This window comes from Anas acuta, chromosome 18 (assembly GCF_963932015.1).
Source record: "Anas acuta chromosome 18, bAnaAcu1.1, whole genome shotgun sequence".
Classification (NCBI taxonomy): domain Eukaryota; kingdom Metazoa; phylum Chordata; class Aves; order Anseriformes; family Anatidae; genus Anas; species Anas acuta.
The window spans coordinates 4,352,064-4,374,282 of record NC_088996.1 but is presented as its reverse complement, the minus strand read 5'-3'; the positions used below and the strand labels follow the sequence as shown (position 1 = coordinate 4,374,282).

At 57.0% G+C, this 22,219-nt stretch overlaps 2 protein-coding genes and 1 long non-coding RNA gene across 12 annotated transcripts in view; 2 read left to right on the top strand and 1 right to left on the bottom strand.

Moving 5' to 3' along the window:
- CASKIN2 (CASK interacting protein 2) overlaps window positions 1–10,712 on the top strand; it is a 51,154-nt gene extending 40,442 nt beyond the window's left edge. For 2 of the 5 annotated variants that reach the window (XM_068655157.1, XM_068655153.1), the window contains 16 exons: window positions 19–164; window positions 289–384; window positions 1,171–1,301; window positions 1,520–1,628; window positions 1,759–1,867; window positions 2,181–2,275; window positions 2,353–2,470; window positions 2,718–2,900; window positions 3,331–3,452; window positions 3,890–3,971; window positions 4,087–4,181; window positions 4,396–4,506; window positions 4,613–4,714; window positions 4,930–5,068; window positions 5,376–8,001; window positions 8,166–10,712. In XM_068655157.1, the coding sequence (XP_068511258.1) occupies window positions 19–164; window positions 289–384; window positions 1,171–1,301; window positions 1,520–1,628; window positions 1,759–1,867; window positions 2,181–2,275; window positions 2,353–2,470; window positions 2,718–2,900; window positions 3,331–3,452; window positions 3,890–3,971; window positions 4,087–4,181; window positions 4,396–4,506; window positions 4,613–4,714; window positions 4,930–5,068; window positions 5,376–8,001; window positions 8,166–8,262 (4,361 nt within the window). In that variant the 3' untranslated portion in view covers window positions 8,263–10,712. The remainder of the gene's footprint in view (window positions 1–18; window positions 165–288; window positions 385–1,170; window positions 1,302–1,519; window positions 1,629–1,758; window positions 1,868–2,180; window positions 2,276–2,352; window positions 2,471–2,717; window positions 2,901–3,330; window positions 3,453–3,889; window positions 3,972–4,086; window positions 4,182–4,395; window positions 4,507–4,612; window positions 4,715–4,929; window positions 5,069–5,375; window positions 8,002–8,165) is intronic. The other 3 variants (XM_068655155.1, XM_068655154.1, XM_068655156.1) reach the window with 3 other exon arrangements.
- Window positions 10,713–11,363: 651 nt separating this feature from the next.
- Window positions 11,364–22,219, bottom strand: part of TMEM94 (transmembrane protein 94) — a 50,272-nt gene continuing 39,416 nt past the window's right edge. For all 6 annotated transcript variants that reach the window (XM_068655160.1, XM_068655161.1, XM_068655159.1 and 3 more), the window contains 12 exons: window positions 21,976–22,091; window positions 21,097–21,196; window positions 19,574–19,682; window positions 18,870–19,059; window positions 18,243–18,320; window positions 17,790–17,875; window positions 17,148–17,229; window positions 16,685–16,839; window positions 16,232–16,326; window positions 15,255–15,348; window positions 14,849–15,019; window positions 11,364–14,054 (listed from right to left, as the gene is read on the bottom strand). In XM_068655160.1, the coding sequence (XP_068511261.1) occupies window positions 13,982–14,054; window positions 14,849–15,019; window positions 15,255–15,348; window positions 16,232–16,326; window positions 16,685–16,839; window positions 17,148–17,229; window positions 17,790–17,875; window positions 18,243–18,320; window positions 18,870–19,059; window positions 19,574–19,682; window positions 21,097–21,196; window positions 21,976–22,091 (1,349 nt within the window). In that variant the 3' untranslated portion in view covers window positions 11,364–13,981. The remainder of the gene's footprint in view (window positions 14,055–14,848; window positions 15,020–15,254; window positions 15,349–16,231; window positions 16,327–16,684; window positions 16,840–17,147; window positions 17,230–17,789; window positions 17,876–18,242; window positions 18,321–18,869; window positions 19,060–19,573; window positions 19,683–21,096; window positions 21,197–21,975; window positions 22,092–22,219) is intronic.
- LOC137841812 (uncharacterized) lies at window positions 15,880–20,642 on the top strand. The gene is made up of 2 exons (XR_011088766.1): window positions 15,880–16,020; window positions 16,748–20,642. It is a non-coding gene; the product is annotated as an uncharacterized lncRNA (long non-coding RNA).

The following is a 22,219-nucleotide window of genomic DNA, read 5'->3' as shown; positions in this document are numbered from 1 at the left end:
AGCCCTCTTTGCCCGCAGGGATGCGCCCCTTGCACTACGCGGCCTGGCAGGGGCGCGTGGAGCCAGTGCGGGTGCTGCTGCGAGCTGCTGCCTCTGTCAACATGGCCTCGCTGGACGGGCAGATCCCGCTGCACCTCTCGGCGCAGTACGGCCACTACGAGGTGGTAAGTGAGAGGCGGTGCCGCCCCGACGGGGTCTCTCTCCTGGTCGGTGATGATGCACCGGGCAGGAGAGAGCAGTGGCACGGGGTGGTGCTGAGCCCCCCATAACCACGTTGCTCCCCCGCAGTCGGAGATGCTGCTGCAGCACCAGTCCAACCCCTGCCTCATCAACAAAGCGAAGAAAACCCCCCTGGACCTGGCCTGCGAGTTCGGGCGGTTGAAGGTGAGCACCTTCCCTCTGCCACAAACCCCAAAGCCTGGCGGCAGCACCCACCTCCCCCCATGGCTGGGCAAGGCTGGATCCTGAACCCATGAGCTTTGGGTTTTGCTCCCAGCCTCGCAGCGGGGCAGCAGCAGGCTGGCAGCAAACCTGGGCATCCTGATCCCAGTTCCCTGCAACTTTTCCCCCCCCAGCCCCAGCTTTGCTCCCGTTTAAGCACAGACAGGCTGAGCTCCCTAATCCCCAGCAGCCCGGAGCGCCCGGCTCTGCTCAGCTGCTCAGGATCCCGGCGTGGCTTGTGGGGACGGGGCCCCCCTGTGCCCCGGGAGACCCCCACCATGGGGCTGGGCTGGCGTGCGGCCAGCCAGACTGTCTCATGCCCCCAGCGGGGAGGGGAGCAGGGGCATATTTCCATTCCTGGAGTATCTATAATATCTGCAGCTATAAACAGGGCAGTAAAAATAACTCCTCTGTGCCTTCGAGCTGCCCTGCGATGCTGAGAGTCGCTCAGGGCTTTGAGAGACTGAAGTTTTTTAGGGCTTGGTCTGAAAAGCCTGATTATGGGAAGACTATTTCTGGCTGTGCTGACCTTCTCCAGCCCCTCACAACAGCGTGGCCCCTGCCAAGCTCTGTCTGGGCCCCGCCAAGCCCTGGGGCTGTGGGATGGACGGGAACACTGGGTGGGATAGGGAGCACAGAGCTGTCCCTGGCAGCAGCAAGCTTGAGTCCCGTGCTGGGATGTTGTGACGGGGACACCTACACCTCTGCTCACCCCTGTGCCCTGTGCAGGTGGCCCAGCTGCTGCTGAACAGCCATCTGTGCGTGGCCCTACTGGAGGGGCAGTCCAAGGACTCGACCGACCCCAACTACACCACCCCGCTGCACCTAGCAGCCAAGAATGGGCACAAGGAGATCATCAGGTAACCCCTGCCAGCCCGCAGCACTGCCCAATGCCAAAAAACCATCACGACTTCCATCCTACATCCCCCTAAACCCACATCCCTCTTACAGGCTTTGGTGCCTCATCCCCAAAGCCTCAGCGGTGCAGAGGGCTGTCCCCTCCCCATTGCAAAGCAGCCGATCCCCTGACCCCTATACCTGTGGCCTCCCGTTCATGCCTTTCCCTCCTCGATTCCAGGCAGCTGCTGAAGGCAGGGATTGAGATCAACAAGCAGACGAAGACGGGCACAGCCCTGCACGAAGCCGCGCTCTATGGCAAAACAGAGGTTGTGCGATTGCTGCTGGAGGTGAGCACCAGGGGACAAAGCTCTCGGGCCTGGCCTTCGCCTCCCTCCCATCCCCTCGGTCCCTCCATCCCCCGTGGGGTGGCTGCTGCTGCTGCAGGCTGTGGCACTAACCGTGTCCCCTCCTGGGCAGGGTGGCGTTGACGTGAACATCAGGAACACCTACAACCAGACGGCACTGGACATCGTCAACCAGTTCACCACCTCGCACGCCAGCAAGGACATCAAGCAGCTGCTGAGAGGTGAGATGGGGCCTGTTTGTGGCCAGGCCCTGCCTGGAACAGAGGGGGACTTCTCCCTAACATGACCTGCCCCGTGCTCCCAGCTCCTCCTAACAGCCCTAAAACAGCCAAGCTGCAAGTGTTGGGATCTCAGTCCCATCGTGCTCCCACTCTCTGTGCCAGCAATCCCCAGAGATCGAGTCCTTCCTGCAGTGTTAATGTTCTCTTCTTCCCTCTCCTTTCTCTTCATTTTCTCCTCCCGCCTTTCTCGAACCTCTCTTTTGCCCCGCTGTGCTCTGGTTCCTTTTTTCTTCCCTCCATCCCTTGTCTTCAGAGGCATCAGGAATCCTGAAGGTCCGAGCTTTGAAGGATTTTTGGAACCTCCACGATCCCACTGCTCTCAATGTCCGGGCAGGAGATGTCATCACGGTGAGGCTGCTCCCCACTCCCTGTCCCCTGTCCGGCCGCTGCCTGGTACCAGCCCTGTCCTCCTCATCCCCACGCAGGTCCTGGAGCAGCATCCCGACGGGCGGTGGAAGGGGCACATCCACGACACTCAGAAGGGCACCGATCGCGTCGGGTACTTCCCCCCCTCCATTGCCGAAGTCATCAGCAAACGAACAGGTCGGTGGCCCTCCTGGGTGCGTTGTCCCCACTGTGAAACCACCTCTCCCTGCCCAGCCCTTCCCACAGGACAGGTCCCTGTCGCCCCGGCTAGCTAGGGGGCGGGGAAAAGAAGGATTCTGGTGGGCGCAGGGGGTTGTGTGACCAGTGGGGTGGAAGTTTTGGGGTTTGAGACTCAGATACCGCACCCCCCCCTTGCCGCCTCCTGCACGAGCTCTGACCACGCGTGTTTTGTCTTTGAATGCAGGCATGATCCTCCCCCGCATGGCACCCACGCACCAGCGCCAGGGCCCCCCCGGGGCCCTCACGGCACCCCCCGGCGGGCTGCAGCACCTCCCCGACGAGTGTCCGCAGCAGGCAGCCCCAAGCATCCCAGCACCCTATGGCCACCTCACCCTAACCCGGACGGCCCCGGGCCCTGACAGCTCAGGTCAGGGGTGGGGCTGGGGAGGGAGAGGGGCCGGGGACCTTCCCCTGTCCCCAGCCCTGCCTGCGCAGGGGACATGGGGGAATGCTCTCCTTCCACCTCCCGGCAGGAAAGCAGCCAGACGAGAGGGAGCAGCCACAGGGCAAGGGAGTTTAGGGGAGCCCATAGAGCAGCCCCTTCCCTCCTGGAATCCGAGGCCGTGTCCCCGGTTCCCATTTCCCCTTCGCGTGTCCGTTGCCAGCTGAGGTCACCCTGTCTGTGCTGTGCGTGCCGGGAGGGACTGATGCATGCTCTGTGGCTGGAAGGATCTCGTGGGAGGCTGGTTTTTACTGGTGTCACTGCTGGCACACGGGTCCCTGCCGGGGACTTTGGTGCCCTGTGTCAGCACCAGTCCCGGGGCACTGCTGATGAGCTCCCCGTCTGTCCTGAGCAGCAGGAGACAGGAACAGCGTGGGCAGCGAGGGCAGCATCGGCAGCATACGCAGTGCCGGCAGCGGACAAAGCACCGAGGGCACCAACGGGCAGAGCACCAGCATCCTCATCGAGAATGCCAGGGTAGGTGCCAGCCCCTGCTGCCCCCACGTTGCTCCCCCAGCTCCACCCGATGTGGTGGCAATGGGGCCCAGCACGATCCTGTAACCCCCTGCACCTCCTGGCAAGGAGGGGGCCGCAGGAGCCGAGCACCCCCCACCAAGCACGCATTTGCTGCTGGGACTCAGGGGGGAAACGTTCCTGGGGCTGGAGTCTCCTGGCTGCTCCAGCAGCACAGCTCTGCCCCCTGGGAGTGGTTGGTACCGTGTCACATCTTCACCTCGTCCTGTGTCACCTGAGAGGATAAAAGGGCCACATCCTGCCCAGCTCTCTCGCTAGGGGCCAGCTTTGCTGGGCCGTGCTGTGAGGCTGTGCTGAGCTCCCAGGGGTGCAAGGCAGACCCGGGGACAGGGCCCTGTCCGGAGAGATGTCCTTCCCCTGCTCACTCTTCCTCTCCCCAGCCGCTGCCCTCCACTGGTGACGACCTCCAGCAACACCTTTTGGGATCGGAGCCACGCAACGGGCAGCTGACTTCCACAGCAGGTGAGGGATATCCCAGCACCATGGGGCCTTGGGGACAGCTGTCCCCCAGCCCTGGGGGCTGCTCGGTGCCCAGGTCCCCCTGTGACACCTTCTTCTCTCCTGTCCTCTCTGCCAGGGCCCCCAGGCCACCAGACCCCTGGCAACTGTCCCCCTGGAGACAGGGTCTTCTCCCACCAGTTCTTGCGGCCTGAGCAGCTCCTGGAGGGGAAGGTAACAGGGCCAGCGGTGTGCAGGGTGGGAGGGCAATGTCTGGGGGTCTCCACCCAGCTCTTTCTGCGCTGGGCACATGGGACTGGGTCTTGGGAACGCTGGGGTCAAGTGGGTCTTGCCCAAGAAGGTCCTGCTGTCATGCCCCAAGCAGTCAGGTCCTTCCAGGCCCTGCAGCCGCAGTCACAGGCTGCTCTTTGCTTCGTCCTCTCCCCAGGACGCAGAAGCCATTTACAACTGGCTGAGGGAGTTCCAGCTCGAGTCGTACACTGCCAACTTCCTCAACGCCGGCTACGATGTCCCCACCATCAGCCGCATGACCCCCGAGGTAAGGCAGGGCCTTCCCTGCGCCCCCTGAGCTGCCGGCGGTGGGTGCCCACTGCTCCACGCTCCCCGTGCCGCTGCTGACTGCGGCCCCGCTCTGCTTGCGTTAGGATCTGACAGCCATCGGCGTGACCAAACCGGGCCACAGGAAGAAGATCTCCACTGAGATCGGGCAGCTCAGTATCGCTGAGTGGCTGCCCAACTACATCCCGGTGAGTCCCTGGCACCGGGGCTTTGCTCTGTGCCACCCCCTTTTCTCAGAGCTGCATCCCCCAGGACAGGATGGGGGCTGCTGATGAGTAAATGAGCTCTGAAGTGACCAGAGAGACCCCCAAAAAGCAGGCTCCTGGCCAGGGGCAGGGAGGGGATGGACGGAGGCACCGCCTGTCCCTTGCTGCTCACGGCAGCATCTCCGTGCTCTTCGCAGGCTGACCTGATGGATTGGCTCAGTGCCATCGGCTTGCCCCAGTACCACAAAAAGCTGGTGAACAACGGCTACGACTCCATCACCATCGTCACGGACCTGACGTGGGAGGATCTGCAAGAGATCGGCATCAACAAACTGGGTGAGTCCCTGCTGCGGTGCTGGGGTGGCCCAGGGCAGCCAAGTGTCCTGTCCCCGTGCCCTGACATCCCTCGGCATGTCCTGTGCACCCAGAAAGGGCAGATCAGGGCCATCCCCAAGGACTGCCCTGAGCAGGCTGGAGCCAGGCTGAGCTGGGTGAATGTTGGCAGTTTGTCTCCTCCCGTGGCAGGGTTTGGATAACCTGGATGTCTTTGGCCTGGTTGATGACATGATTGTGGCTTTTCTTGGCCAAGAGGCCTTTTTAGGAGCCAATTTAATGCCCCTTTCCTGTTGCCACTCTCCCACAGGCCACCAGAAGAAGATCATGCTGGCCGTCAAGAAGCTCAGAGACCTCCGCAAAAGCCTCAACCAAGCAGAAACCACACTGGCAAGACGCAAAGTCCCCGGAGCCCTGGACATTGTCACCATTGAGTCGCTGGAGAACGGGGAATGCCAGTCCCCACACACTCCCAAAATGACAACATTCCAGGACAGCGAGCTCAGCTACGAGCTCCAGACAGCCATGTCCAACAGCTGCCACGAGACGCTCAGCATCAAGAACAGCCAGGGAATGTCGCGGAGCCAGGAGAGCATCGGGGTGCGCTCCCGGGGCTCAGGGCACTCGCAGGACAATGTTTTGTCCCGGCACCTCTCCAGCCCCTCGCAGGAGAGCCTGGGCAGCGGGGAGAGCAGCAGCAGCAGTGGGCAGTCCTGCGCGCCGCCCCGCAGCAAGGAGAGCCCGGCCAGCCTGCCAGGACAGCCCAGCCCCGAGCCCTTTGGGAAGCTCGTCTCCCCCGAGGGGCTGAATGGCTACACCAACGGCAGCGGGGGCAGCCCTCTCAAGGAGAGGAACCTGCCTGAAGGCACGGATCAGTACGCTCGGCCAACGGCTCAGAAAGGTGCTGGCCCTGCAGGACCACCAGCGGTCACCCCTTGTACACCTCCCCAGACCCCCAGCAAGGGGACAGCCCCGTATGTCTTCATGTACCCTCACGTCTCCTTGAAATCCCCGACAGCCCCATCCCTCCTGGGGGCCGAGCAGCCCAAGACCCTGGCACACCCCTACCCCTCCTTCCCTTCTGGGCAGAAGAGCAGCCTGCAGACATCAGCCCAAAAAGCTTTCTCCTACCTGCACAGCCAGTGCAGCCCCACCGAGCCGCCCAAGGCTGCCACCGCCCCGGGCACCTGGCAGGCCGGGGAGCAGCACAACGGGGGCGAAGGCTTCAAGTACAAGAAGCGCTCGCACAGCCTGAACCGCTACGCGCTGTCAGATGGAGAGCACGAAGAGGAGGAGGGGGTGCCCACCAGCACCCTGGGCTCCTATGCCACCCTGACACGGCGGCCGGGCCGCAGCCAGATGCCGCGGGCCTGCCTGCAGGCGGAGGCCAAGGTGACCCGCAGCCAGTCCTTCGCCATCCGGGCCAAGCGCAAGGGACCCCCGCCACCACCTCCCAAGCGTCTCAGTTCCGTCTCCAGCACCCCCGCCACCGAAGCGAATGGCGAACAGCCCCCCGACCCCGAGCAGCAGTCTCCTGTCCCCCAGGACATGGTCGATGCGGGCGTCAGCCCCGGTGACGCCAGTCGCAGCAGGACAGTGAGGAGCCTGGCAGCTGCACTGGAGGGGACACCCGGGGCAAGCCCACCCAAGCCCCTCCTGGCCCCAAAACCGCTGCATGTGGCTCAGGACTCTCTCTCTAGGGCCAGTGTGGACGATCGGTCCTATGATGGGGGTGATAGCGGCAGCACCGTGCTTGCTGACACTGGCAGGGACGCCTTTGAGAGCAGCAAGCCGCGGAGACGGACACTGAGTGAGCCCAGCGCTCCCATGACGGAGGCTGTACAGGTTGGGCGGGAGGACGCCTGCTCAGACACGGAGGAGGAGGCCAAGCCCGAGGTCTCCTCATCCTCCCAGAACAGCTCCAGCGAGTGCATCCCCTTCGCAGAAGAAGGCAACTTAACCATCAAGCAGCGACCGAAGCCTGCTGGGCACCCCAAGGCCGACACGGCAGTGCAGGACGCAGAGCCCAGTTCCCAGCCTGCAGAGCCCCCGTGCTCTGCTGGGAAGGAGCCGGTGGCACCCACCACCACCAAGGAGCCGCCCGTGCTGGAGTTCAACCTCACCGAGTCGGACACAGTGAAGCGCCGGCCCCGCTTCAAGGAGCGGGAGCCACTGCAGGCTGTGCTGAAGGCGTTCAGCCTGGCAGGGCAGGCAGAGGCAGGCAGCAGCCCCGCGCCCCAGTACGCCCAGTCCCAGGCTGTGAGCATCGTGGGCCCCACCACTGGGCTGGCACCACGGGCCGGGCTGGCTGGAGACACCTTTGACGACGACAGCGTGGAGTTCAGGATCGCCGAGATAGAGAAGAGCATCTTGTCGCTGGAGAAGGGGATCAAGAAGACGCCGAGCCCCACCAAAGCCCCCAGCCCCACGGAACTGCTTGGCACTGCCGTGGTGAGGACACCTGCTCCAGGTACAGGGACTCGGGGGGGTCTCTGTGAGGCGGTGGCAGGGCCTGAGGCTCCCTCCTTCCCCTGCTGGGGCAGGACAGCATCCCCGGCTGGCCAGGAGGCAAGGGGGACCCGTGCCAGCGCCTGCCACGAGGCTTCTTCCCTTGCAGACGTCCCCGCCAAGCACACCTCGGTGGCGTCCACCAAGCTGGTGTTCTCTGGGCCCAAGACCATCTACCAGCAGGTCCTGCAGCCCTCCCGCCACACCGTCGCTCCCTGGGCAGCCCCCGAGGCGGTGCCAGATGTGGTCGGGTCCCTGGCTGCTCCCAGCCCTCTGACGCTGGAGGCCAGCAGCAAGGTGTCGGCGAAGCCTTTGGCCACTGCCCCGGGGACCGCCCTGGCCCAGCAGCGGCTGGAGCACACCAACTGCAGCCTGGCTGCTGCGCTGCAGGCAGCCGAGAAGAAGATCACAGCGGAGGAGGTGGAGAGGTGAGGTGGCGCTGGGGGAGAGGCAAACGCTGGGGCGAGATCCTGGGGAGCGAAACTGAGGAGCCCCCAGTGGGGGCAGGCAAAGAGCTGGGGGCCTCCAGCCCTGGCAGGCGGCACCTCAGGCTTAGGGGCAGCATTTAACCAGCTCTCCCTTCCCTCCCCAGCCCCCCCGGGGCCGTGCACTCGGCCAAGAACATCCTGGAGGACATCAGCAACATGTTCGATGACCTGGCCGACCAGCTGGACGCGATGCTGGACTGAGCCTTGCTCCCTCCTTCCCTTCCCCGCCTCCGGCTGCTCTGCCAGTGCCCGTGGTGACGGGGGGAGAGCGGATCCAGCGCCGCTCGGTGCCTCCGGGCCTCTCCAGCCGCCTCCCTCCCTGCACTTTGCACCGCGGCCGGGAACGTGGCCGCCCCTCCTCACCCGCCCCGTGTCACCGGCCCCAGAGCCCCCCGGCTCCATGTCGCACGCCCCGGCCCAGCCGTGGGGGTCAGGCGTTTCCCACCGGACTGGCAGCAGGAGGAGAGCCCCGAGGGGCTGTGCCTGTGGTCCCGGAGGCCGCAGAGAAGCCCTCGCACAGCGCTGAGGAGCCTCCACAAGGGACCTTTTTCTTTCCACACTGCGTTGCCCAGTCCTGCCTCTCATTATTTATCCCCTGCCAACAATGTGTCAAAGGAAAGACCTCCCTGGGCAGCCGCCACGGAGCTGGCTATTTACTGAGCAGATCCCAGCCCTGGCAGGGCCTGACAGCAGCTAAAAGCCAGGGCTTGTCGCGATTTGGCAGCTTACGGAGTGAGAAGGAACCTCCCTGCTTTTTGTGTTGCTTTTTCCAAACGCATCAGCGTCGGGCAGCGTGTAATCCGAGCGGACCGAAATCCCTCGGTGGGACCCGCAGCCCCTCAGGAGGGGCCTGGCACAGCCCGCAGAGCTGCGGGACGCAGGGGGCTACCGGCACCCTCCCGCAGCACCGAGTTTGGCTGTGGGACCCCGCAGGATGGCTGCACAGCACCAAAGGCCGCTCAGGGCTGTGCGCCCCCGCGTCCTGCTGCATCGCGCTGCCAGGCTGAGGCTGCCCTCTGCTGACACCGTGCCTGCACAAACTGCCCCAGTGCTCCCAGGGAAGAAGTAGAGCGGTTAGTGTTTTTTTTTCTTTTTTTTTTCTTTTTTTTTTTTCTCCCTCCCCTGTTTTCTTTTCTTTTTGGGGGGTGCCCCCCTTTTCCCCCTGCCCCTCCCTGCAGGGAGGCGCTGGCACAAGCCCAGCCCCAAGCGTCGCTAGGCGGTGGCAGCGTTGGGGACTGCGCACGAGGCTTCCTCGCAGCACTAAAACCCAGCGGGAGAGGTGACCCCGCATGCACGGGGTGAATTCAGCTCAGCAACAGCTACTGTAAATACGCGCTGGATGCAGTCACAGCCCCGTGGCTGCAGCAGGGGAACAGCAGTGATAGCTCATTGCATCCGAGCGGTAGGAACGGCTGCATAGCTTGAAGACAGATTTCTCTAGCAGGATCTGTTTAGTAGTGCATGTCTAAATATGTCCAAGAGCCCCAAACTTGGCTTGCGCTCGGCATGCCAAGCAAATGAAAGCATCAGAGCACCAGAAGGGAACCTAAGATTGTACTGAAGTGCCATTTGTTACAAAAATTCCAGACGAAGGGAAGAAAAAAAATTCCAACCCTTACCCCTTTTATAAAAAAATCACCCGCACAAAACCAAACTGGAAAGGGAGGAGGTGGCCAAAGAGGCGGGTGCTCCCCAGCCCTCCGGGGAGTTGGTGACTGATTCTGGCTGCTCGCAGCTCCCTGCACTGAGGAAGGAGCAGAGCCCGCCTGGACGGGTCCCCAGGGCTCTCCAGCAGCGGCTGTGCCATGGGCCCAGCCGGCGGGAGGCGCCAGCCTGGCTTTGGGCTGAAAAGCACAGATGAAAAATCCCTGAAAAAAAAAAAAAGAAAAAAAAAAAAAAAGAAAAGAAAAGAAAATCATTGGCTGGGACTTGAGGTCAGTTTGAGGCAATTAAGACACCTCTACCCTGGCCAGTTGGTTGCTCTGTTTTATACATCACATTGAGTGTATTTAAATGACCGTGTCCGACAGGCAAGTGCTACGCCGTGGGCCTGACTGTTTTTAAAATAGCTCCAACCAGTGGCACTTTAACGAAAGGTTTGCAGAAACCTTTTAAAACTGATTTTTATTCTCACAAGTCAATCTGGGGCAAGCCCAGTTATTTTTTTCCAATGTTGATAAAACTGTAAATGTTTTTTTAAAGGCCAATGTATATATTTTAAATGTGATTTATTATATATATTTACTAACCAGAACTGCAAGTCTTGTACTCTAGGGTCAGGGATAAGAGGACACTGGGGTGGAGCTGTCGCTGTCTGAGCCACCTGAGGGCATCATGCTGCTCTCATTGTCAATAAGGGAATTAAACATTTGTTTTGCAGAAGAATGACTATTTTTTAAGCTCTAGATCTCTATTTTGAAGCTACTGTATGGTGTGTAAGTTATGTACACTGCAACTGGGACTAACTGACCCTGGCTGCACCTGCTCCGTGCAGCAAGACAGTGAGGGAAAAAATAGCCCATGTAATCACCAGACTGACAACAGATTTTAAACCATCTGCTCTGTTTGTGTTGATCATGTGTTTTGTTTCCACTAACATCCATTAAGACTAAATTCTATTAAACAGTGGGGCATATTTTACCCTTTTGATAGTTCTGCCTAGTTGTCTCCTTCGTGTCAAATCATACGAGCTTGTCTCCTGCTCTGTCTGAACTTCATCGAGGATCAGCTGTATCCTGCCCCTTGAGCGCTTAAGATCTGGGTTTCCTCAGATAATCTCCCTGGTAAGAGTTCTGCTGTCGCCTCTAGCGAGGTTAATGCTCAGTCTGAGCCTTACGACTGTGACAGTACCGTGTGGTGAGCACGCTGGGGACCAGCGCTGCCTTCCCGTGCCCCTCTGCCCAGCGTTGGGTCCTGCTTTGCTCAGGCCTCCTCGTCTCACCGCTGTTTTTCTCCAGTGCTCCCAGTGCCTGTCACAGCTCACCCCGAGGCTCCAACGCACGGCCCACCGCAGTCAAAGCAGTCGGCAGCAACCATCACAGCAACCACACGCACTGTGCCCAGACTGGGGCCACAGGAGGTGAGTGAGGTTCCTCTGTGGGCAGGGGCCTGCAGGGCTGCACATTTGCCCACGGCTGGGCAGAAACTGGCAGAAAGCGCCAGGATCGGATCCCAGGAGAATCCAGCTCTCGGGCTGTGCTCCTGGCCCAGCGCTGAGCCCCGTTACCTGTGCCATGACCAACACACACACATTTTTACCTCCTCGCTCTGTTGGGTGCAAACTCCCTCCCACTCTCACGGGGTGTTACCAAGACAGCCGTTTATTGCCGTTCGTACAGTGGATGTGTGCGGGTTAGGGTTCGTTGCTTTTTTTTTTTAATACAAGTTTTAATACAAATCAAATATTTTTACATACATCCCCGAAATTTTAATATAAAATATACACCATTTAAAAACATCTCGATGTAGGAAACTTCTGACTGAAGCCGTTCACCCTGGTCCTCAGGTGCCTCAGGGGCGGAGGGAAGGGTGGCGATGGCGAGACCATCCCAACGGCTCCGTTCCTACGCCTTGGCTCCCTCCAAGTCTAACACGGGAAGGAGGGTGCAGGAAAATAAACGTTTGTGATCACCCAGAGAAGGAAACCTTGGAGTCGCCTCCTCTAGAGGAAGGTGTGGCCAGCAGGAAGCCCTGGTAGCTGCTGCCTTTTATCACCTACAACGGTTAAGTGGCACAAAGCAAGAGCTAGGTCAGGGGAAAGCTGCCTTGCGGGGATAGCAGTGAGTGGCTTGGCGCTGCCACTGGCTGCAGCTCAGCTTGGCCACGGAGGAGATCGTGGCCCACTTTCCAGCCGGCCCTGGCATCAGAAAGACAAGCTGGTTTCTCAAGTGCCAGCGATAAGATCTGCAGCTGGCACGCAGTGAGTTAAGTGCAACTGAGAAAGGCAGCGTGTGCTCCCTGCGCCAGGCAGCCCTGCGGACCTGAAAGGAGCGAAGGAAGAGCTCAGCCCAGCTGGCGGAGGTGAGCAGACCCACTGCGAGCAGGACTGGCCCGGTATTGCTGCACTGCAGGAGGGCAGCCCTGCCTTTCCCTGCCTGGCTCCCAGCTCTGCCAGCAGCAGAGCCCAAGCAGCTGCTCCCCAGCTGCAGGAACAGGGCCCAGGCCTCCAGACACCTGCACCTGGCCCCCTCCAGCAGCCCCCCTCTGTCCCCAGAGCGCAGAGGCTGGCCCTACCCCTGCTCCACACTGCTACCAGACCCACAGCCAGAAGGGTATTGCTTAGCGACACGCTGTGCGCGTCCTCCCTGCATTTGCTGAAATGGAAGGAAGACGAGGTGGAGCAGCAGGGAGGGCCGGGGTTCCCATCCAGCTCCCTGCCTGCCAGGGAAGGGCCAGCAGCCACTTCGTAGCCTCAGACACCAAAGGGAAACAACAGCCGTGTATTTAGTGTTAACATCGGAAGCAAAAACTGTGCCAGGATTTGTCAGGTTTTTTTTTCAGCCAGTTTTTAGAACTAGGAAGAGAGTCAGCATCTCCATCAGCTGCAAATATTCTGGTAGCCAAGCCTGGGTGCTCTTGTTTGGCCCCGAAGGGTCAGCCCCCACCAGCAGCAGTGCTCCCAGTACAGCTGGGGCCTGTACAGGAGCTGCACTGTGTGCAGTGTGCTGCACCGGGGCAAAATGTGGCTTACAGAGCCCTCAGTGGAAGGTCGGATGAAGAAGGGACCTCCAGAAAAACAGGTAAGAGCTAGGAGGGCAGAAGCATGAAGGGGAGAGTTCCAAACACTAGCACAGGAAGGTGTGATGAGGGGGGTTTCCCTGTGCCTTGGAGAGCAGGTACGGGATGCAGCACGGTCCCAGGCTGGGAAAGGAGCCGCCCACCAGCTCCGTGTTAGTCACAGCTGCAAGATGCAGATGGAAAGACATCTCCCTCCCTCCACGGCAGGGGAAGGCAGGTCTCAGGTTTTCTCTGTAGCTACAAATATTTCCGTGGCCTTCTCAAGCAGGCATTTTACTGAAGCAGAACAGCAATGCAAATCACAAAAATGAGGACAGTTACAACCCTACCTCTCTGGGGGCTGTGAAAGCATACACGAGCTGGATCAGCAGGGCTGGAGGAAGCTGGGCCGTGCGAGCAGGCAGAGCTGTCCTCCTGATTCCCTGTGCACCTTATAAGCAGGGTCAAATGCAGCCAGTTTTCCTTAAAGCCCTGCCTCAGCCTTCTCTCGAAGTACTCGACAGCTGGCACGAGGCTACAGCAACAACGCTAGAGGGCAGGCCTGGCACAAGCGGGCCATCGCGGGGGCTTTTCGAGCATGGTGCCAAAAACCCCTTCCAGCGTCCCTTTGGGAATGTGAGCTCCAGCCCTCACCTGGCACCCAGCGCTCCCGGAGGTGCAGGAGAGACGGCTGATGGAGGTAGGTGAGGGCACGCGCAAGCATGCACATGCACGTCATCCAGGAAAGCAGGCAGAGAAGGAAAAAAAATGGGTTTCAATAGAAATCTCTGGCCTCAGCAGCCCTACGTCTCCCCTTCTGGCCCCAGATTTTCCTGCCAGGTCAATGAAACCCATCTGCTCACACAGAGGGAAGGAGTCACTTGATTTCAGCATCACCATGATAATAACAAAAACCTCTAGTAATAAATAAATAAAGGAAGAGCAGCCTGAACAGCCACCAGAGCTTGCAGGCTCCCTCGAGAGCACCCTGGCAGGCCAGGGAGGCGCTGCATACCTGCTGGGGGGTCCTGATGGCAGTGCCCTGCCTGGGGCCCCCAGGAAGGAAGGTGCTGATGCAGTTTTACAAGGAGGCCGTCTGGTTTGCATGTGTGAAAGAAACTCCCTGAGCCTTTGGTGCAGCCGCTCTCCCAGTGCAGGATGTGTCTGTCTGCCCCTGGCCCCAGGGAACTCAAGTTGGGAGGTTTTAAAATGGAGAATTCATCCCCAGCTTTGTTTCAAACTGCAACTTCTGCCTTTTCTGGTAACGCACCCGGACCCTGGAGGAGACAAGACAGGAGAGAGCAGAGTCAGTATGTGGCAAAGCTGCCCCACTCTGGTTCCTGAGCCCTGAGAAGCCCCTGACCTGGGCCCTCTGGTACCCTGCGAGGAGAATCAAATCCAGAGAGCACCCTGTGGTCTCACACCTACCCCACCCCAAGTCCTATATCCAAGGCCACCAGACACAGCAGAGAAAGGCCCAGAAACCCCTCCCAGGAACAGAGATGAGGGCCCTGTCCCCATCACGGTTCCCTGTAACCCCCCTGCCTTTCCTCAATCCATGTTCATTAGTGTTAACTCCCAGCTCCGGCTGCTCCCTGTGCTAGAGCAGCCAGTCACTTTGCCTGCTACGAATTCTTGGCTTCGGCCACTTCCCGTGAAAGCGAGCCCCACAGTTCAGGCACTGTGTGAAGACGTATTTCCTCTGCCGTGATTCAACGCCTCCCTGTCCTCCTGGGACAAGATGGAGAGAACAGCCCTCTCCGAGCCGTACCGGTATGTCACAGACCTTGGCTGTCTCCTCCTCATTGGAGGGAGATAAGGAAATTTCGGTCTCCCTTCCTGCTCCCAATCACCGCCCCTGCTCTCCCCTGACCCTCTTTCCTCCCCTGCGCTTCCTCCCGGAGAGGTGGGACATGAGCTTGCACACAATGGCCAGGTGATTTACACAATGCAATCATCTTTTCCTTTTTATTCCCCACCCTGTTCCCTGTGCATTATTTCTCAGCAGCTCAAGGCCAGGCTGCAGTGAGGCTCCCACCCTTTGTCTCCATCTTCCCCACCACCCCCGTACCTGATTTCGTGCAGCTTGACAATCTCGTTGATGATAACCACCAGGATCAAGGAAAGAAAACCCAGGAGCCATGAGACGGGGGAGATGGAAACGTAGTTAAATGTCAACGGAGAACTGAGGTTTTCCCAGAGTTTCAGGTCCAGAACAGTCTGCGCCACTTGCCCCAGCAATCTAGGATCGTAGACAGACAGAGCAGATCTCAGCAGAGCGAACACGCTTCCCAGGACCTGCAGATCAGGGCTCAGGCCCAGACGTACCACCCCTGAGTTTACACCAGGGATGCTTCCCTGGGAGGGAACAGAGCAGAACCCTTGCCATGTGTTAGGAATTTCCTCAGCGCCACCAATCTGGTGCTGGAGGACCTGGAGCCCTCCTCCCCTCCACATCAGGGCCTGGGGATACTCACACGACAGCCACAGTGAGCGTCCACCACCGGTTGGAGAGGGGGCTCTTCTTCCACAGTGGCTTGGTGCGATGGACGTGGGTGATGGATATGAAAACTGCGGGTACAGAGGGAGCAGGGGGTTATTGAGCATCACACACAGATACATCACTTTACCCGCAGCTATTGCCCCAAAGGAATATGAGGTTTATGTTCCTGAAACCAAACTTTCATTCCAAGTCCTTCCAGACCAGACTCCCCACAGCAAATCTAAGTCCCCAGATATGCAAAGGGGGCCGTGGTAGCAGTACTGCACAGCGTTACTGCAGGCACACCGGGGTTTGTTCTCAGCCTTCTGTGCTTAAATAATGCACACTACCCCTCATCGCAACAGCTGCCCCTCAGATCAGGAGGTGTACCTGTTGACCCGGACACCCTACACATCTCAACGTGCAATGTTCTGGGCACCAAGGCACGCCACCACTTGGCGTGGTGGAAAGGGAGCAGAGGCCCCTTAGGGTTCCACGAGAGCAGCTGGAGCTGCTCTGCTCAGCAACCATGCACAGGTGATGAGGGTCAGCCAGAGCCTGGCTCCCCTCCCCTCCAGAGGGGATAAAAAGCCTTCCAGGTGGAGGGGTGCTTCACAACATGGCAGCAGGAGCGGAGGAACTTTTAAGGCAAGGAACTTTTCTGTAGAACTGCAGGCTACTGCCAGTTGGTTTGCAAGAAGGCAAAGGTGGAGGCTGCCCTTGTGCTGAGACTGGAAGGGAACCAGCGCTTCGCCAGGCAGGTAAGAGAGAAATTCAGCTCTGAAGGTGCTGTTTTTACTTTGTTAGGGCAATGTATAGTAAGGCGAGGGGCTTTATGTAAGAAGCCCAACAGAGTCCCCACTTCTAATGAAGTTTGTGCCTTCTGGGATGATGAGGGGCACAGAAGGAAACAGGATGCAAGTTTTCCCCCAGAGTTGGGGGGTGGATGCTGAGTGCTGCAAGCAGACTCACCTGTGTGTAAAACAATCAGGCCAGCTGTGAGCTTCTGGGCTACAAGAAGAGCATTGGAAAATGTCCCAAACCAGTCAGGAGCACGAGGAGCATCACTAATAAATGAGAGGACACGGGGAAGAAGTCAGGAACAGTAAGGACTTGCTGTCTGACCCATTTCCACCAGAGCCCTGCCTCTCTCTGATAGCTGAGCAAACTAGATGTGTGCTTGGAGCCTTTTCCCAGTAGAAAAGTGGGCTGTCCTGGTACCAGGAGGTGACTGAGCAAGGCCAGGCTTTGCCCCAAAGGTGCAATCCTCCAGGCTAGGGAGAGCCCAGCCTTCTGCACAGCCACTACGGCCAGCTCAGCTCATGTGAGAGCTTAAAGCTTGTTTGAGGGGCTCAGCTCCACCTGGGAGCAGCAGGAGCAAGAGGAACTGCAGGGTGTTGGCTTGTGCCAGGCTCGGTTCCTCACCTGTGCAGCATGATGGAGGAGCAGGCTGTGAGATTGTGGCTGGTAGTGTTCACCTCCTTGCAGGACTCGTGCAGCGTGAACCCGAAGCAGATGAGGCACGAACAGATGGTCAGGCTGAATTTCAGCAGGAAGCAGAAGAGGAAGTAGTGCTGGGTCTGTGGATAAGGGAGAGGCAGGAGAGTGACACAGGCATGTCACCGGCCCAACCTCCCCGCTGTGAACCATCAGAGGCTGCAGTACAGATTCGGGATGTTGTGCTGTGGACCTGTCCTGCAGGCATAGTGGTACTAAGGGATTCCCTTCGTGACCATGACGAGATTTGGCTAGTGTGGCTCATGCCATGGATCAGTTTCCCAAGGGAGCTGGGAAGCCATCTTAGCACAAGGCCTCAGCTATGCATCAACATGGGAACAAAGTAGAAGAGAAGAAAGGACGAACAATTCTTATCAGATGGGCTACCTACCTTCTTAGGAATGGAAGTCAAATTTTTCCCTGTTGCCATGGTCATGATGGAGCTGTGGGGAGGCTTGCCCAGGAGTGAGATGCTGGAGAAAGGGAAGTTAGTATTTACCAACATGTTCAGGCACCACATCTACTTTCTGGGCTAACATCTGAAGCCAAAGAACCTCCTCTGAGTGGAGCACTGGCACTTGTCTGACCACTGCTTGAGCTGTGCTTGTATCCCACTCCCTGAAGCATGTGCTGCGCAAGTTCTCATGTATGGCAAGTGTAGCCAGGGAGAGTTAACTTCCAACTGTGTGAGGGGGAAAATCTACCTATGGTATATATTGACCTCTGCCTGCCACCCTGTGCTCTCCATCACACCCCAGCCAGTGCAACAGTGTCAAAATCAGAAAATGATTCTCAGCTGGAGGCTCAAACAAGATAATAGCAGCTCTCAGACAGCAGGCAGGGCTAACAGCACTACACAAATGATCCTATCTGTTTCCAAGCACCTTGTCAAAGCGGATGCTTAAAATAACCCTTGCAGCCTCCTTAGCATGCTGTGAGCGGTGTCAGTTTCCTTCTACCATGGCCCTGGTGAGGCTGAGGGACAGGTCTGTGTATCCTGTGGGCAGGAGATTCCACCCTGCCTCATACTCACCTGAGCAGTGGGTAGCAGAAACAGGAGAGCCACACGATGTCCGTGGTACTGAGAATGGGGGGCAGCTGTACCAGGCAGGAGAGGAACTGGATGGGAACAATCCGGAGTGAAGAGCATGAGCAGTGTGGGATGGTCCTGGTACCCCAGCTGCCACCATCCTCCTCCCAAACACTGGGGTGAGCTGGTAACAAGGCTGCTGCTGCACAGCCCCTCCACCTGTTTCAGGGTGCTGGGGCAGGGATGCTTTTCTCCAGGGAAAAAGGGATCAGAGAAACCTCTGCAGGAGGGTGAGGGAGAAGGGACAATGTAGGCTGGGATCTCAGTTTCTAACTTTTCCCAAAATGTGCTGTGTAAACCTGACTGAAGGCCGCTGCCCCACTGCAGCTACCCATTATCCTTGTTAGCACTCCTGTCCTGTGACCTAAATGCTGTCCACAGCCAGGCTGGACTCACCTGAATGACAACCAAGGTCAGCTGGCACTGCAGCAAGAAGAGGAAACACTTGCGGATCCCATATGTTGCGTGCCGTGCCTGGAAGGAAGCACAAACCCTCAGAGCCCTCGCTGATGGGAGCAGTTATCAGCCAAGAGCAATTATTGGCAGGCAGGGGCAGAACACGTGGCCTGGGGGGGAAGTGGGAGGGGAGAGCATCTGGACATGGTGTAAGCAAAAGAGGAAGGTCTCCTGCTTAGATACAGGGATGATAGAAGGGCAGAATTTAACCAAGGGGTAAGTTAGTTTAAACCCCATGGATCTTCTGGGGTAACACTTCTCTAGTACTGATATTTTCCAGGTAGGGATCTCTGAGTTTCTACTTAATCCAGTTGAATGATATTTGTGCCCTGGTGCAACAAGGTACCGTTCCCAACATCCCTTACACCTTGGACTGCTAGGAGCAGGCAGGAAGAGTATCTCTTGTGTTTCCTGAACGAAGGACAGGAGACCCAAGCAAAGCTGCTGTGGGCAGCTCAACAAGAATAGAATGCTCATATGGGCTCCTGGCTGTGCTCCTCATGAGCTGTAGGCAGTGGGGTGTAGGCAAGAGACAGAACTAGAAGGGGGGGGCTGTGCCTGGCTCACCTGCTCTATAAGCCTGATGATGCTGGTACTCTCTTCTTGGCGGAAGGACATGGAGCAAGGCAGGCTGTTGAGCTGCCCTGAAAGCTGCAGGGGGGTGAGCTCATCAGAAGCCTGAGTCATGGTGGTGCTGGTGGCGTAGCCAAAGGTCTCCCAGGAGCAGCGGGATGGGTAGAGAGGATCCAGTGCTATACTGCATGGACAACATAGGAGTGTTAAGGAAAGACCTCATCCTGGAGGAGAAGCCATGCTCTGCTGCAATCCTGCCTGTAAGGTCATGCAGTGCCAGCTCTGTCTGCCTCGCTGGTAGAGAAGTTCTGAGCTGGGATGTGAATTTAGGATCAATCTCCCCTAGATGTTATTTCCAGATAAATACTGAACATATTTGGGTGTGTGGCTCTAGGTGCACAAATCGGTTGATCCAGCGGGGAGCTGCCATTATTTTGCCCAAACAAGAATTCCAGTTGGTGCACAATACTTCAGCATATAAGGGTAACAGCTTCCTTTCAAAGATGTAGAGGAATCTGTGTGTGAAGGGATCTAGGTGGTTACTCCATTAAAAATCTCATCCAACACCATCCAAATGTCCCTTACACACCCACCAAATGATAACACAAACTGCGAGCATCCCCCTGCACAGTCACCAAGCCTGCTGTGTCCCATGGCTGGGCACACCAAGGCAGCTGGAAGACTGGGTCCTGTCCCACCTGATATCACTCTGCAGGAAGAGGCAGCTGTTCCGCAGGTTGGCAGAGCTCCCCAGGCAGCAAGTCACCTCCCCGTATTCCTGCATGATCTTGATCATCTCACACATGGCTGCAAGGGGACAGAAGGAGAAGCACAGTGCGTTATCTCTATGCTCGCAGGCTTTGTGTATGCTTTCCAGTCTGGATAGCAAGCAGTTGTCTTTTAAAATGACCCCAGCCAGTATTCCTCAGATGTGTGTAGTCAGACCCAAAGTCAGAGGGCACAATCAGATTGCTAATTAATTGCAGTCCAAGTGCCTGATGTACCTGCCTTCTGCAGGAGCTGAGCTGTGATCCCCAGAAGTGTGACCCAGAGACCTGCACCTCTAGCATGTCTCCTTCAGACCAGAGCTCTGGGTGTGTAACACAGATGGCTTCAGCATCAAAGGGTCTTGTTAGAAAACCGTAGAAATTAAACTTAGTTGAATAATCCAAATCTGAAAAAAATACACTTTCTAGTTCTTCTCAGCAGCACTTTGCTGCTGTTCCAAGTCTGAAGGAACAAAGGAAATAAAACAAAGTACTCCAAAAGCAGTGCCATACTTAGTCCTGTTCAGAGCCAGCCACTGTTCCTCCACTCCCAGCCTGACCTCTACCCCTCATCAATCTTTTTATTAACATCCTCCTGAGGACTCTAAATCAAAGCTGTTGTTTGATCCAATTTTTCTTCCATAGCTCTGTGCACAGCACTCTGTGGATATACATGAGTTCTCTAGAATAGTCTAGGTGCACAAAAAAAAAACACCCTCTGCAGATTCCTGTGTAAACAATTTATTCAAGTGACTGGTGTACCCAGATCTGCAGCACAGCAAGGGGTTGGATGGAGTGGGGAAGTGCCACCTCTGTCAGGCAAAGGAAATTTACTGGGCACTGAACAGCCAGGCAGACTGGTTTGTAGCTGGTTCTCACTGGCACTCCTGTAAACTGTGCCCACAGGTGCCTAAAATGCCAAATTGATTCTTAGCACTTTTACTGGAGGCTGGGCAGGTATTAGCCAGCTAAGCACTCAGACTCTTTAGCTAAAATAGCATTTCTCAGAAAGAAATTTTGTCAATTTTGCTCTCTGCAATCAAAAGCTCTGCACAGCAGCAGAAGGTGCTAACAGCAACTGCCAGAGAAAAATACTTCTGGGAAGTGACTTGTGAGTTATATAATAAGGAAGCGAGGGTTGCAAGCAGAGATCAAAGTCTCCTGACACACTGATAACACTTAATAACAGGCATTGTGGATGTTTCCTTTTGTCTCTTATGAATGCAAATTGAAAATGGAGTGGCTCTCAGCCCAATTCTGTAGCTAAGGAACAGTTGTACTGAAGTAAAGGTTGCCTCCCCGCAGGTAGCAATAGAGGGCCGTTATTACCAAAATGCCCGTCTGCATTTCTGGACTTTTCCCTTTCCCTTGATCCATGTCCACACCCAGATGAGCCAGAGCACAGGGATGGGGAATGTATCCATGAGGACAGACCCAGGCTTTGTGCTACTTACTTTCTGGGGTGCAGTCTGTGAAGAGGGGCACCAGCAAAGGCACGTTGTCTATGTTTTGCAGGTGGGGTCTCACTTGGTGGATCCCTCGTGGAAGTTTGGCCTGAAAAAAAAGACAAAGAGGAGACTAAGCAGGAGTGTGTGTGTGAGGGAGGCAGTTAGCAAGGAACTGCTTAAGTTAGAATTCCCAGACTGCAACTTCAAGATCAGATATAAATTGATGCCCCTGCAGACAAAACCTGGCTTTCCCAAGCCATTTTAAGAAGTCTTCTACTAAAGTTCTCCACTGCCATGGCAGGCTGGCTGTGCTCTCCCTCTGGGTTTGTAAGATCAGCATCATAAAACCATGCTCAGGGATTTCTGAGGAAGTTTTACCTGTGTGGAGAAACTAGTTGGAGAATACGGGTTGTCTCCCACCACCTATCCATTGTTTCAATTGCAGCCATAACACGCAGCAAAAAGAATGTTTTTTCCTTCCTAAACACAGGCCTAATAGATTTTTTTTTTAACTTGTCTTTCTCTGATATTTCTGTATTCTCTGCTGAGAATGTCTGAGTTCTGTGAGGCAGGAAGAGCATGTCCCACACCCTGACTGCTGGTCAGCACCTAATACTGCTCATGGGTGGGGAAGAAAGTTTCTTCTGTCTGCGTGGAATGTGGGGATGTTCCCCGTTCCTGCCCAGCACATGGGAAGGGGACCCAGATGGACTGAGATGAGCTTCTCAAGGCTACTGTGAAGCTGCAAGTGGGAGGAGAAAGATCAGGATGTGAACCAGTCATGAACCAGTCAATCAATTTTCTTGAAAAAGGAATTCCCTCTGAGATGCTGTTACACTGTTGACTTGACAACAACACAAAGTGTGTAAGGAAAGGGGACCTCACCCTGTTACAGTCCTCCAAGAAGCTGGGGATATCACTGTCTGTTGGCTGAAAGCTGATGAGATCTGAGTGCCCTTCCTCTTCCATCAGCAGGAGCCCCTCCACATCATCTCGAGAAACTGGAGCACAGAGAAACATCACAAACAATAAGCACAAACTGGCCTCTGCCACTCCTGTGCCACCCACATGGTATATTCACGTGGCACTGCAGAAGCCAGGAAGCGTGAAGCCTGATTTTTCTAGGTTA